Raw genomic sequence first — 16,255 nt, 5'->3', positions numbered from 1 at the left:
AAGCACCCTAAAAAAAGTTTCTTTGGTTAAATTCTGCACTACTTTAAGCAAATTTTTAAATATTATGTTTAAATTAGGGCGAGGCAGTGGCGCAGTAGGTAGTGCTGTCACCTCACAGCAAGAAGGTCGCTGGGTCACTGGTTCGAACCTCGGCTCAGTTGCCATTTCTGTGTGGAGTTTGCATGTTCTCCCTTCCTTCGCGTGGGTTTCCTCCGGGTGCTCCGGTTTCCCCCACAGTCCAAAGACATGTGGTATAGGTGAATTTGGTTGGCTAAATTGTCCTTAGTGTGTGTGTGTGAATGTGTGTCTGGATGTTTCCCAGAGATGAGTTGCGGCTGGAAGGGCATTCGCTGCGTAAAAACTTGCTGGATAAGTAGGCGGTTCATTCCGCTGTGGCGACCCCGGATTAATAAAGGGACTAAGCTGACAAGAAAATGAATGAATGAATGTTTAAATTATAACCTCTGCACAAAACGTCAACCTGAAACTTACGATGATTGTTAAAGGAATATCAACAAAAGCATTAAAAAGGGATTGTATTTAAAGGAATAGTCCCTTTAAAAATGAAAATACCTCATAATTCACTTGTATAATCACGTATGTGACTTTCCTCTTTCAAACAAATCAGAGTAGATTTCAATTTTATCCTGCCTCTTCCATGCTACATAATGATGTTGGGTAGTGTTCTCTTTTTTATTTTTGATGCATTCAAAAGCACATAAATCCATGGTAAAACTAACCCAAATTTTGTCAGTGTGTTAAAGTGTGTCTTATAAAGCAGATCAATGAGTTTTTGTGAGAAAAAATATTCACAATTTTAAAATGATAAACTCAAAATCACTTACTTCTGGCAGGCTACCAAATGCATGTTCTCAACAACTTCTTGACTGACCTCTGGGTAAAGTTTGGTACATAATGTAAGAACGTCACGCATATAAGAAATGTTGAGGGTAATTTCAAGGTGTTGTTGAACTATTCATTTAATGTCAAACTTCAATGTGGTATTCTTGTCGATTAACCCAATGTGATGACCAATGATCCATTTTGCAGAGATCGACAAACGGAGACGATGACAAAAACGCCCTTATGCTTGCTGACGCCCCAGATGACTCGGGCCCACTGCAGCCTGTGGGAGACCCTTCAGGTAATGAATGACTGACATCTGGTCAACTGCCCGAAAAAAATTTGTGATAAGCTCTTCGTGAAAGTCTTCACTTAATGTTTGGTTTTCTCCAAGAGCTACAAGTATTGGAAGTGATGATGAACTTATGATTGCCCATCCTCCAGGTTTCATAAACTTAATAAAAACTTGCCCATTTTCCAGATCTTCCAACCTGTCTACTGTGCGTGTGTCTAACTGGATCTGTTTACTGTGAGGAGGTGGACCCAGATATGACATCAGTGCCTACTTTGCCCAAGGAGACAAACTACCTCTATGCTCGGTACAACAAGATAAAGAAGATAACAGCCAAAGATTTTGGAGATATCGGTAAGTTCCTCTTGACTTGCATGCTCTAGCATTCTCGTTGACCGCCTTTTTCTATTGGGAGAACAAATGCAGTTCTCTGGCAGAGGATAATTGATTTCCCTAGGGAAGCAGGAGACAAACAGCTGCATCTTTTCAGAAAACAACTGAGAATTCATATACACACAGCAATGTGATCGCAAGAGATTGCTTGTTTTTTCCATTGCATGAAGACATCGATCACGTTTTTGAAACGCAAAGCCTGTATGTTGACAAAAACTTGGACATTTGGTAAACTGCTCTGTTTGCAACAGTGCATCGTAGACACACAAAAAATAGCTAGAGGGAGCAGTCAGTGTTTAAAGAGGCTTTGGAGAACTCATGCATGAAAAGCTTTCAAAACACTTTAATATTATGTCTCCCATAAAAAAAATGACCAGAAAACCACTTTAGCTAACAAAAAGACTTGTGCAGTCCTTAACAGGCGATATTCATTTTCAAGATGATTTATTGCATTTAAAGTACATGCATGGTGGATGCTAATGAAATAATAACTCAATACAATCATAATCATGTTACTTAAATAATCAATTTAGTGTTCTATCTATTACTTTTCATCAACTGTAGTGACTCTGAAGAGAATCGACTTCACTGGAAACATCATTTCTGAGATTGAAGATGGCGCGTTTGCAAAGCTAACCATGCTAGAGGAGCTCTCGCTTGCTGAAAACCAGTTGGCCAAACTACCAATGCTACCGGCAAAATTAACCGCCTTCAATGCCAATCACAACAAACTGAAGACCAAAGGAGTCAAGGCAAACGCTTTCAAGGTATCTATTACTATCTTTTGTTTTTGTTGCTTTGCGTTTTCTCTTTTTTGTTTTGGATAAACTCATTTCTATACACAATAACCACTGAATTGCTCTAAGCAAAAGAAAAACAGCCTTATTTGCTAACATTTCTAACTGATCTTCATTGCTTCCAGAAATTAAACAAACTGCTACATCTGTATCTTGCTCACAATGAACTGGAGGCCGTTCCTCTCATTCCAGAGACCGTCCGCACACTTCATCTTCAGGTTAGTTGAAAACGTGTTGCATAGTACCAAACCTTCTTCACATAAACCTTCAAATAGAAACTCAAGCCCCTTCTGTTGCTTTGTTCACAGAACAACAACATTTCAACCGTGTCCACAGACACCTTCTGCAAAAGTAACGACACTTACTACATCCGTCCCAACATGAACGAGATCCGTATGGATGGAAATCCCATCAACCTTGGCCAGTACCCCAACAGTTTCATATGCCTGCAGTCTCTTCCAATTGGGCGATACCAATAAAAACAGATTTAAATGTATAACGCAGTGAGAAGTCCTTGGATTTCCAATGACGATGACTTAAACCACGAAGAAAAAGTCATTCAATCTCCTGGTGCCTGTGCACTACTGAGTGTACAAAAAGCCGAGAGAATCTGAACTGTATATCTATATGTAACAGCTGCCCAAACACTTAGATTTCCTTTTGATATTGACTTTGTAGATGAACCTGAAACACAAGTCTTTAAAAGAATAACTTTATATCCACTGTAAATAACCATTGGAAGCTACTGCTTTGTAAAATGTGAGATCATGAACAGATGCAGTCAAGCTTCTAGTATTTCTCAGAACTCTGTGAATTTTTGACACTTTCTAGTACTGTTAATATGTCTTATTTGGCTGAAATTAAGATGCCTGCTAAGTTAATTTGAGGGTAAGGAAACCATTCCAAGTCCCAAGACGCTGGTCTTTCCAACTGACCTTTTTTATTGTTTGAATATTATTTATATGCTAAATCTGTAATTACTACCTATGTGTGAATTAAACATGAATAGACTGTACAGTAAAACATTGTATGACTTCAACATGCTATGTTCACTTTAGTTGTTCAAATACACTTTTTTTTTCTAAAAACGCTGACTAGTTTGCTCTTATCCTTTTGGATAGCTAGATCAGATTGGAGCCTAAAAATACATGGGCAGCTTCAAAAAAAAAAAAAAAAAAGACCAAAACAACTGTCTGCAAATTGCTAACCAATTAAACCCGAAGATTCTGCACAGAGAAAGTTCTGGAAAAAGTGTGGTAATATTGTTCCAGTTTACAGGCCAAATTGGCAGCGATCACAACACAATGGTCCAAGCAAATAATGGAATGTTTTTTATACTGCCTCAAAGGCTTCATTCCCAAAACTTTCACTGCCATCGAGTCATGGAATTTGTTCCCAATCTGACATTCCCTAATGTCAGCAATCTTTCTCATTCTTATGAAAATCTAACAGTATACATGCAAATACAGATAACCACACAAGAAGACACAAGGAGAACATGAGAGAAAGTCTGTAAGAACTTATAGATCTTAAAGAACTTAAAGAAATGTATGAAATATGGTTTCTTTGTTTTGGAATGATATTGAAAAAAATTATATTTTTTCCCCTGTGGCTTATTATACTTATTTTACTTATATCTATAACTTTTACATCAATCACAGTGACAAAAATGGAATATAATACAAATTTCAGCTGATAACAACTTGACCTTACCTTACTTGACCGCAACCAACTGTAGACAATTGTGCTACAAGTAGCTTAAACTCGCTTATTCAGATGCAGGAACCAATGGACGTGCAAAAAATTTAATTATAATGTAAACAAAAAACAAAAGTTTCGATCTGGAGCTCCTTCATGTGACTCGACACTTGTAAATACTTGCTCCATCAGGCTCTCGTCTTTCAGCACCGCCTACGCTCGTCACCAGTACTAAGCCAATCACAGAGCTTGCGATACGCGTTGTTGCAATGTGTAGTTACATTTTTTTAAAGGTGCATGTCAGCATCGGTGTCAGCCACGGGCGAGGGCTATGCAACAGCACGAAGGCTGCGCCGGACAATATGCGCACACTTGACGTAGAATTATAAATCCGCCCTAACTGTGTTCCTATAATTAAAGTAATTCCTAACACCTGGGGTGCAAACACAGTGATGTGATTACCACCAATAGTTATAGGAACTAAAAACTATGGAAACTCTGGTGCTAAACACCCAATTGATTAGCTTGTTCAGGAGTATTGAATAATACTGTGTTCGCACTACCAATGACACACAATGAAATAGTGACAAGATCCCCTTCGTTTCAATGGAAACCTAGTGATTTCTGGCGATCACTACCTATACCGAGCATTGGTGATGAGATGTGGATGTGTTTAGCAATATGACGTAAGCAACATTCATAACAAACAGTCTATATAAGCATTAGTTATAGAGCTCATGCAATCCTCTCTCAGCTCCCGCACCAGCCAGTTGTAAAATCCGTGCTGTAGACCTACAGACTGGCATTTGGCTTTTGCTGTTTAGTGTTTTTCATCCACCATGTTTATTTTTAGCATTATGTTTAGCAAAGACATTTTAATTTAAGTGAATGAATATCATATTGAGGAAGAAACTGCCATTAGCAACTTTCACTCTTGATGAAAGGCAACTACAAAGTTGCTGGAAGGGGGATTGCAGCTTTAAGGTACAGTTCACCCAAAAATGTGTAATAATTTGCATGAGATTGTTTCTTCTACCAAACACAAAAGAGGATATTTTGAAAAACGCTGAAAACCTGCAACCATTGACTTCAGTGTCTTCAAAATATCTTCTTTTGTTTCAACAGAAGAAAGAAAGCCATAAGGATTTGGAACGCTTAAAGTAAAGAATTTTTTGGGATGAATTATCTCTTTAAGTTCAGAGGTAAACAGTGGCCCTTCAGTAACTGAATTTAGTGTTTGGGCTGACAATAATATTGATTAGCAATCACTATTTTTATTGATGGTTACCTGAAAGTGCTGAAACGTTTGACGCCTATCCTCACATCTCTCAGAAAATGTCCTCAAGGTCCTGAAGAACAAGAGAAGATCTTTTGTGTCCTCCACTCTGCAAACAAGACAGAAATGTTGAATTTATGCCTCAAAATGGCCAACAGTGTATTTCTTACTTCAATGAATAACATATTCCAGTTAGAAACCTGGAGTCTTTAAGTATTTGACAAAGCATGACAGAGAAATGTCCAAACTAGTGTAAATTTCAGCATAGAATATGAAAGGATAAACTGTGTGTTTGTGTTTAATTCCCTTCACAGGCTGACGTTACGAGACATTTCGAGTTTTTCCATAGATTTACCAAGGGCCCAGAAATTGTGGCACAGGACACAACTTTCCATGACTCTCGAGTCTTGTCTGTGAAAGGCCAATGTTGTAATGAGTGATGGAAAAATGGTAAGTCTCACAAAACTAAATGGATCAACTCCAACAGTAAAAGACAGCAGCTCAATGGCAAGAGTTAAAGAAAAGACTCCATGAGAATACAGACACTCAAGACAATTAGTGTGACTAAAATGTTTTGGATCTGCATAAGCTGAAAATTTACAATCACTAATCAGGCAACTGGTTTGACTGACATTTAACACTGCCTAAATAAAACCACAGACAAATCACATTTGCCAGCTAATCTCAATTTCCATTATATGTCATTTCAAATTTGTTGATAAAGCTGAGGACTTTGAATCTGAAAAAGTCATTTCAAACTAAGCTTTCATAGAACGCTAACCTTTTAAGTTAAATAGACTAAACATACTGAATGCCAGCATCACTCCACAGAGCGATTAATGGCAAATCAATGTTTGGCTCTTCTGGTTAATTTCACTTAAGCGGTCCCTTCAGTTTTTCTCATTTCCTTGATTTTGTTCACAAGAGCCCATGGCATGTCTCCTGTACTAGTGTTATCCATATGGGTTTAACATTAGCAAATTTATTATGTCTATCTCTGTGTCATTAACTCACCTTTTACTTGTTTCAAACCTTTAAGTTTCTTTCTGCAGTTGAACATACAAAATATTTTGAAGAAAACTGGAAACCGGTACCCATTACTTCTTTAGGCTTTTTCTTCCAAGCCTTTATAAGTTTCTTTCTTTAAAATATCTTCTTTAGTGTTTAACAGAAGAAACTCATAAGTTTGAAAATATTTAAAGGTGAGCAAAGACTCATTTTTAGGTGAACTATCTCTTTAATCTTGGCAAAAATAACAAAAACTTGTCAAAAATGTTAATATGAAGGCTGGAGCGAACAGCATTAACAAACATGATTATTAAGAATAAAGCAATGATAGTTTAAAACTCAAGGTTTTAGTGCTTAAAAACTGACTCCTCAGACATGCCTGAATCCACTTATGTACCCAGCCACAAAAGTGCTCAAAAAATTCTTCTTAAGTTTACATGGACCATAATGGTTATAAAATGCATCTTCCTGACACGCAGAGACAACTCAAACTTATGCGAGAATCATTATCTCCAGTGATTTTCCAACTCTCTCGTGCCAGGACAGACTCTTAGACCAGACAATATGATCCAGATGTACATTCAGGGTCCAGGAAGCTGGCTGAACATCAGAAAAGGACCCCAACAAATCTTCGCCAAAACAGCAGCATTACTTTAAACTGTAATTTGTCAGCTCGGCCAAAAAAAAAATCCTTTAAGTGGAACAACCGTAAACTCTAAAATGGAAACAAATTCATTGCTAAGTCAAGAGTATGAAGCATAATGCATTCAAGCTTGGAAATGCCTTACAGAATCTGTGAAAATGTGAATTATTTTGATGAAATTTGAGATCATGCAAAATGCATGTTTGTGTGTTGTTGCACTTTCACTGCACATCACACATGACAAAAATTAATAGTTGACATAATTTAAAATGTAAACGTTTAAACTTTTTTTCATCCATGAATTTCTATAAACGGCGACTCAGTGGATAGCATTGTCACCTCACAGCATGAAGGTTGCTGGTCCTAAATGGGTCAGTTGGCATTTCTGTGTGGAGTTCCCGTGTTGGTGTGGGTTTCCTCTGGGTGCTCCGGTTTCCCCCACAGTCCCAAAACATGCGCTATAAGTGAATTGAATAAACTAAATTGGCCATAGTGTAAGAGTGTGTATGATGTTCCCCAGTACTGGGTTGCAGCTGGAAGGACATCCGCTGTGTAAAATATATGCTGGATAACTTGGCAGTTCATTCCACTTCATGTGGCGACCCCTGATAAATAAAGGGACTAAGCCAAAGGAAAATGAATTAATTAATATTTCTATAAACAAAGGAACTTGATTTATTTTTCACTGAAAACCTCTGGTGTGACTTTTTTGGAACCACTAAAAAATTGAGTTTTGATGTACTTTGGTGGAACACCCCTATTTATTGAACATGTCCAACAAGTCCAAACAAGTCATAGAGAAATAATATATATTATTTAAATTTCATATAAAATAAATAGCACGAAGATACAGATGTCACCACTTTAATAGGTTCCCTCTCCCGCCATGCTTGCTGTCGCCGCAGCGGTAGTAAGTGCCACTGCAGCTTTTGAACATTGGGTGGCGCTTTAGCCATAGATTTTCAGCTTTGCCTTTTTACAATTAAGACAGAATGGTAGTGTGTACATTATGTGAGGTGGAGTGTTCAATTAAAATATAATTTTGTTTGTTTGTTTTGGTTTTCTTAGTAATTAAAACTATTATTTTGACCTATTTAATTATTCATTTAATATTTATGTACAATAATTAAGAAATAAAATGAGATAGTAAAATATAATCATCAACAAAAATGTAAATGAAAAAGCTTATTTATTGACTGTCTTAGTCCTAGTTCTTTAAAATAAACACTGTATATCTATCTATATTTAGGCTAAAATATTGCTTTATTTATTTATTTAGGCCTACTTATTTGTATGTTTGTACTTTAGTTATCTTTTGTTTCTTTAATTGTACTTTCCAAAATGAATCTTTACTACACGTAACAAGATTACAAGGATAATAACGCTTGTTAACAGGTATTTAATGATTAGTGATGGAGTTATAATGCTTTGTTTCATTATTTCATCTTTGGTTACAGGTAGCAGGGTATTTACAGCTACTATATATTTTTGTCCGTTTGCATCCCGTCCCTTTGTGCCCCCTGGCGGCATAGTCATAAACTGTGGTTATACCTAGAACACCTTTTTACCCCTTAAGTGTGGTGGCAGGGCCACTCGCAGTGGTAATGCTCGTTTTAAAGTGTCACACACTGTACGTGTCCTACAATGAAGATAAATCGGTATTTGTATATTATTAAGAGATGTAGGACATATTTAAGGTGCAGCTCAGAAATAAAAAAGGCAGCGAAAGCATTAGTAAAGTTAATGACACCTTATATTTAGTCAAAAACCAGACTTCAAATTAAGTAAATATATCTATTTTGTCTTCAAAAATGGTGTTTTACTAAAAAAACATGTCAACCACCCATGTATGTAAAGATCTATAGCAACGACTATATATTGTTGTTGGTTTAAATCTCTAAAAAACTTGTTTAATGTAACAACCAAACAGCATTTACCTACAAATATGGCACAAAGGGATTAACAAAGCAGCAGGAGAGCAAACACTACAATCACGAATCTTCCTTACTGGAAGTCACAGGTTCAAACCTCCGCTCTCTTTTCATGTATATTGTAAGTGTACAGTACAACATGTAATCTGAACACCCTAACCTTCTAATTATCTCTGCAGTTTTCTCTGTAGAGGGCCGAATACACCAACATCAAAAGCTGTGTTGTGCTGTTCTTGTCCAAGTAGTAAAAGACAAAACTGTACACTTCAGTCCACAGGAATGTTTAGCACTTCAAACCAGCCGATAAACTAGCTACATCCACCTAGAACAACTATGCCTTTTATCCCAGAGGAGTCTGTACAGGACGTCCTGCCTCATGCAGTCCACATAGACCTTCAGGTGGTCCACATGTTCACTTTTTACAGTGCACTCTCTGTGGGGTGCTGTTGGCTGTCATTGACTTGCTGGTGCCATTTGTTGACAGTTTAATGAGCGGGACATGTTACGGACCGTCAACACAGCACTTTCAAACATTAAATCCACACATCATTATGTTGGGTGCAGCGTTCTTCTGGACTCAAATGACTGAACCTCATTACAGCACCAGCAGAGCAACCGTCTGGAGTTTAGCAAGAAAGATTACTCCAGCAGCATAAAACATAAGCTCCAGTTTTAAAGTCACCCTGTAGGAGCTTAACCACAAAAATAGAGCAGAAAAAATTTAAACAAGCCAAACTGAGGACAATGGAAAGTAAGAGAGTACAGAAAAAGTGAATAAAGAATACTATAATAGAAAAGGATATGCCAGAAAAAAATCAGAGTACAGCAACAGAAGACAATTCAACATAGGACTCTATGATTTTAGTGAAGTAGAAAACTTGACAGAAGCACATAATCCAGACATAAAAGCAAAATTAGCTCTGTAACTGAGGATGTCTAAGAATTTGGCAAATGTTGGCTGACTGAATCTAAATCGTGCTGTACACCAAATCAAATCTATTGTGAACAAGTGTCTATGAAGAAACTCACGACAACCCACCAAAATAAAGGGTCATCTTTAACTTGAATTTTTTTTTTTTTTACTATTGTACAGCAGAATGTATTTTTTGAAGTAATAATAACAACATTTATAAATCACCCTTGAGGATGTCCTGATGGCACAGTGGGTAGCAAGACAGCCTCACAGCAAGAAGGTCACTGGCTCGAGCCTCGGCTGGTTCAGTTGGCATTTCTGTGTGGAGTTTGCATGTTCACCCTGTGTTCACGTGGGTTTCCTCCAAGTGATCCGGTTTTCCCCACAGTCCAATAACATGCGGTAGAGGTGAATTGGGTAAGCTAACTTGGCCATAGTGTATGAGAGTGTAAGGATGTTTTCCAGTGATGGGTTGCAGCTGGACAGAAAATATCTTGAAAAATGTTGACATCCTATAATCTTTGACAACCATAGTGAAAAAAATGGTTACAACTTTAAACATTTTTCAGAACAAAAAAAAACTCAAACTGATTTGGAATAAGTCAAAGATGACAAATAATGACAATTTTAATTTCTGAGTGAACTACCCTTTTAAATAATTTGAGATCCATCCATTTTCATTCGGCTTAGTCCCTTATTTATCAGGGGTTGCCACAGCAGAATGAACCACCAATTATTCTGGCATGTGTTTTACGCAGCAGATGCACTTCAAGCCACAACCCAGTACTGGGAAACACCTATACACTCTCAAATTCACATGCAGTCATGCGCTACGACTAATTTAGTTAATCCAATTCACCACTAGCACATGTCTTTGGACTGTAGGGGAAACCAGAACACCCAGAGGAAACCCATGCCAACACGGGAAGAGCATACAAACAGAAATGCCAACTGGCCCATCTGGGACTCGAACCAGCGACTTTCTTGTTGTGAGGTGACAGTGCTAACCACTGAGCCAATGTGCCGCCTAATTTGAGAAAGTCATACTAGTTTCTTAACATAGCTAAAAATACATTTTTTGTTAAACTCCTAATGAATGTTTCTTAAATTTAGTAAGTTTAGTGTTTTAAATGTTTAGTTCATTCATTCATTTTCATGTCGGCTTAGTCCCTTTATTAATCCGGGTAGTCACAGCGGAATGAACCACCAACTTATACAGCACGTTTTTACGCAGCGGATGCCCTTCCAGCCGAAACCCGTCTCTGGGAAACATCCAAACACACTCATTCACACGCACACACTTATACACTATGGACAATTTAGCCTACCCAATTCACCTGTACTGCATGTCTTTGGACTGTGGGAGAAACCGGAGCACCCGGAGGAATGCAGGGAGAACATGCAAACTCCACACAGAAACGGCAACTGGGCCGAGGCTCGAACCAGCAACCCAGCGACCTTCTTGCTGTAAGGCCACAGGACTACCTACTGCACCACTGCGTCGCCTAAATGTTTAGTAACTAAAATATATTTTAACCATTAAAATAAAGTCTAGAAAAAAAGAATTGAAAAGCACAAAATACAACAGAATTTAGCAGACAAACGAGGACACAGTAACAACAGAAAAGAACAGAACAAAATGAACGGAACAGAATACAACACAATAGAGTAGAAAAGAACAGAACAATGGAACAGAACACAAAAGAAGCAACAGAACAGGATAAAACAAAACATAATAAAATGGAATACAATGAAATAAAGTAGAATATATATAGTAGATATTAATAAAAAAAAGGAAAATGGAAGAAGCAAAATAAAATAAACAGAGGTAGTCCAACAGAATGTATTTTTCAGCAGGGGAAGAAAGACGCAGCTACCACAGACAGGGACCATATGTCTAATGATCAGAAATGCTTATTCGTCAATTTGGCCTGGGCAACGAATAAACATATCCTCCTGCAGCAAGTATAACAGAAACCCCTCAAACACATAAAGAATTTCCTTATTTATCTAGTGAGGGAATATTTCTGGTTTATAAATTCTTCCTGCCTAGTAAAAAAAGCATCTAATCTGATCTTGCAACACTTGTCCATCAGTCCGCAATGAGAAAATCAGATCTGTGCAGAACTGTTAACAGCAGCTGGTCAGGCTTCACTCAGCATCTTGCTAATGAGCCACCCGGATACATTTATTTCCCTTGTACGAAGTTCTGTTTGGATTGGTATCTTTTTACAGGACTAACATAAAGCAGAGCGCTCTTCTATGCTGTCTGGGAATTCACTTGCCTGATGTTTACTTACACTGTAGGTTTTATGTTGTGTAACCTATTATGCAACCTGGCTTATCTCCAAATGCGATTTCTGTTAATTCGATCATGCAAACAAGCAAGATCCAAAATTTTGGGAAGGGTGCAAATTATCCAAGGAATCAGCTTACCTTTTAAAAATAAAAGAGTAATTATTATGCTAAATATATACCATGAAACTAAAGATATTAAATGGTTACTACTAATCACCACTCTACCTTGATACAAATGCAGAGAAATCTTTAAATTCAACTCCATCCACAACAATATTGAGCTCAGTAACTCTCCTGTGCAGAACATTGTCCTCCTGTAAATAAATAAAATAGAGAGGTAAATAACATTATTAATGATCTCTTTAGCCTGCAATGATGTACATTTATGCCTTTATTCTATTACCTGTCATTAGACTGAAGCCTTGTTGGATTTCCGTCTCTTCAGGAAAATCTTTTTGTGGCGAGGACTTAAAAACATAAATCTGCTGTCGCCTTTTTTATGCATTTCTTTACATTACATTTGAATTTATTCACCACTATTATCGAGGTCTGCATGAAATTGAAACAAAACTTCAACTATTTTACATTTTATTGCGACTTTCTTTGCAGTTCATCTTGAAAACCCAAATAAAACCTTCATTTTCAGAGTCCCACACTGATCTTCCGCCAGACTGCCAGTACAAAATAACTCACAATTTTTAAGGTTTCCATCAGTCACCAACCAACAATTCTGTTCTGAATGATTTAATCAGACTATCTAAATATTTGTGCAAAGGAGGTCCATTAAAGTGCTGTATTTATGCTTGTCATGAGGATTGCAGAGAAACAGGAAGAAATGCTAAAACTATAAATGCCAAGTTTAATTGATTAAAGAGACAAATGCACAAATCCCTGACTTTAAAAATTACAATTTTAGATGCAAATGGAGGCACGCCGCCCTCTAGTGTTGAGTGTAAGTAAAGAAGAACGTACACGACTCTATGGTTTTAAAACCAATAGAGTGGAAGGAATTTAGATGTAGGTGATACGAGTGTTTGAAACTACTTGAGAACTTTCTCTGAAGAAAAGTTGAATGGCGCTTGTCAGTATAAAACATAGCATTTTACTGATCACTTATCTCAACAAGCCACATGACAACATGATTTGAGGTATTATGGTAACGGTGCATAAAAGTGTAAATGGCTTTTAAATTCTAAACCCCAAAAATAAGCAATCAAAATATTAGTGTTGGTAATAATTATAGAACATATAAAATTAGTTGCTAATAGTAACTTATATTCTGCTTAGACCTCAAGTAGAATATCTACACATTTAAAAAAAAAATCTAAGAGTCCACTTGAAGTTTCTTTGAACTTACTGGATGTATTAGGTAAAATATTAAGATTTGTTATATTTTATATTGCAAAAATATTTTCCAGAAAATTGCAATTGGTCAAAATAACAAATGTAGAGTTTAGATGCAAAAATCTCTAAATGCTGTCTGAAATTTCCCTCTAAAATGATTTTTTTTTATCAGGCTCCTGTGTTTATCTTCAGTAATAGCACTTTTATGGCATAGCATACTTCCTTTTCCTGGTCTTTAAAGTGAAATATTTCAATATAAATAAAGGAGGCTATGAAAAATGTTCATTTTCGATGGAAATTTCAGACAGCACTTAGTATCTGAACTCTTGAAATGTTTTAATTTTAAAAATGTTATTTGTTTTCTATAGCTGCTTTTGTTATTCATTTGGGTTATTCTAAAAGGGTATGTTGATATTTGTGCTAATAACAGGTATAAATTTTTAGTTGTGTCTTTGTACCTGAATCTCAGTCACTGCAAATTCAACCTGGAACAAGAGTAACCTGCAGTGACCAGCAAGTCTGAGCTGCTGTACGAGTTTCCTTTCACCTGAGGAGACAACACAAGGCAATAAATCTTAAACATTTAAATCTATAAATAAAACATTTATGTAACTATTATTATTTGATATCATTAAGTAAAATTTCAAAGTGTCTGCACAACTGATGGATTAATCTCACTTTTGTGCAACGTCTTCACAAAACACTCATTAAGTGTAATCCCGTTGATTTCTGTCTGGCGTCTGAGGTCTTTTTCCAGCTCTCTGACTTCTGTGATCAGCTTTGAAAGAGCGTGTTGCTGTGCTCCTCCACCTCCTCTTTCCTCACAGGCTGATTTTCTGAAGAAAAAAAAAAGATCAAATAAAAAATGTGGCCAGTTCTCAAATGAACTATTTTTATTGCAGTCATTCATTGTAAATTTCACACAACAGACAGACAGAATTTGTCCCTTTTACTAACACTCCTTGCTGTAGTCGATCTCCATGCTGTACAAAAATGGACCGTAAAGTCTCCTCCTGTTCAGCCTCCAGCATTTCAATTTCCTGCTGGAGCTTCTGGATGTCTTCTTCATATTTCTGCTCCATGATTTTTTTCAAGCAACTTTAAAAAGCTGTTTATGTAATGACGAGAAAGAAATAGAAAATACAATTAAATGATACATGTCCATAGGGCTGTCACAATATCTATTTTTTTACTGTCAGATATATTGCACCAAAATATATTGCGATAAATGATATTATTGTCATTTTAGGACCATTTTATGACACTCATTATACAATGCCATATAGACAATCTAATATCATGCAAGTACACTCTTTCAAAGAACACATCATATTGTATTCTTAAGAATATTTAAATTTAATTATAGTCATTTTAATAATCAGGCATTTGAATCAGAAGTGAAAACGCAATTGTTAAAAAAATTCTAATAAATGTTAACAAAAACGTCCTAGGTAAAAAAGTAACTGAGGCTGCGAAATCTGCAACCAGATCTAGTTTTCAGTTGTCACCTGAGAACTGAATTAATAAGAGTACAATTTATGTGTGGTTTGTTGGGATGGAATGATATTTGGCTGAGACACAACTAATTTAGCATCTGTAATGTAAGCGTTTTACAAATATCTAAATATTAGGAAAATCATCTTTAAAAAGTGTTATAATTGTGTACATTTCTAATAAAGAAATTAAGCAAATTTAAAGTATTAAAATTTACAAAATGTCTTTATTGAACATGATCTTTATCTAATATTCTAATGATTTTTGTCAAAAAATGTATCATTTTCACCCATGCAACGTAAGGTTTTGTGGTCATATACAGAATGATAATTTACATAATAGATAGAATACTTACAAATTAATTAGCCAATGTATCGTTAAAGAATTAAAGGTTATAATTAATCTGCGCAAGACAAAAAAAAAAAAAAATTGAGGTAAAGTGGGTTTTATATACACACACTCGGTCAGTGATAAATTTTGACATGCTCCTTATTGTTTACCATGGTACTCTGAATATTTGCTCTGAAATCACATGAAAGGATGACTTTAAAACAACATTAGAACTATTTATTTGACTGTGCACAATGTTCTATTTTGAAAGTCATTGGCTGCTATTATGATTTCCTTATTAAGAATTTGCACCTTTTTTTAGATTTGACTTTTCTGAAATTATATTATTAAAGACAAAGTCTAAATGAGCAAATATAAAACCAACTTTACCTCAGAAAACCAACTTATGCCATACAAAAACTAAATATAAAACGTGGAAAAATAAACCTCACTAACTTAACGTTACATACACATCGCGTAGAGCAGGTCGACGTCGAACTCTTTTATAACCGTATTATAAACCGACAGATTATTGTAATACGTTTGTTAATTAAAGAACTTTTGACGTTAAAAAACATATTTGGAGTGAAAATCTGACAGAGGTACGATATGACAGATCAAAATAAACCAGACGAGACTTTACTGAGGAAAAACATTTGAAGTTCTTGTACTTGTTTGTTATTTATTATATGTATTGAATACGTTATATATAACTTAAATAAATAATACGAACGTTTAAAGGAATAGCGTTAAACTTACCTAAATGTAGTCCAGAAGACGAGAACGATACGAGTTTACGATTCTGACTGATTCAACTAAATCCCGCGTCAACACGGAATATACCAAATTAGAGTTGCAGGGGTGAGTCATTTCTGTAAACAGCATAAAACGTTTGCACATTCATCTAAATAGCATTATTATTAAACACTGCCAATATAAATCACTTTATGACTGCGTATTATCATTGTATATGTGGAATAAATTGAATTGCCCCC

The 16,255-nt window shown here is 36.1% G+C and overlaps 2 protein-coding genes across 4 annotated transcripts in view; one reads left to right on the top strand and one right to left on the bottom strand.

Annotated features, from left to right (window-relative positions):
* The window catches only part of ogna (osteoglycin, paralog a), a 5,816-nt gene extending 2,468 nt beyond the window's left edge, over nucleotides 1-3,348 (top strand). The window contains 5 exon segments of the mRNA NM_001013570.2: nucleotides 1,051-1,144; nucleotides 1,325-1,489; nucleotides 2,093-2,295; nucleotides 2,451-2,543; nucleotides 2,634-3,348. Coding sequence (NP_001013588.1) covers nucleotides 1,051-1,144; nucleotides 1,325-1,489; nucleotides 2,093-2,295; nucleotides 2,451-2,543; nucleotides 2,634-2,804 — 726 coding nt within the window. The 3' untranslated portion in view covers nucleotides 2,805-3,348.
* cenpp (centromere protein P) overlaps nucleotides 1-16,084 on the bottom strand; it is a 73,181-nt gene extending 57,097 nt beyond the window's left edge. For 2 of the 3 annotated variants that reach the window (XM_087302630.1, XM_087302629.1), the window contains exons 1-6: nucleotides 16,020-16,084; nucleotides 14,394-14,544; nucleotides 14,115-14,272; nucleotides 13,895-13,983; nucleotides 12,318-12,406; nucleotides 5,312-5,408 (exon numbers count right to left, since the gene is read on the bottom strand). In XM_087302630.1, coding sequence (XP_087158756.1) covers nucleotides 5,312-5,408; nucleotides 12,318-12,406; nucleotides 13,895-13,983; nucleotides 14,115-14,272; nucleotides 14,394-14,518 — 558 coding nt within the window. In that variant the 5' untranslated portion in view covers nucleotides 14,519-14,544; nucleotides 16,020-16,084. 3 annotated transcript variants of the gene reach the window in all.
* Between the last annotated feature and the right edge of the window lie 171 nt (nucleotides 16,085-16,255).

Source organism: Danio rerio, chromosome 22, assembly GCF_052040795.2.
Source record: "Danio rerio strain M-AB ecotype USA chromosome 22, GRCz13ab, whole genome shotgun sequence".
In the NCBI taxonomy this organism is placed as follows: domain Eukaryota; kingdom Metazoa; phylum Chordata; class Actinopteri; order Cypriniformes; family Danionidae; genus Danio; species Danio rerio.
The sequence above is the reverse complement of the archived record's forward strand: the minus strand, read 5'-3'. Positions and strand labels throughout refer to the sequence as shown.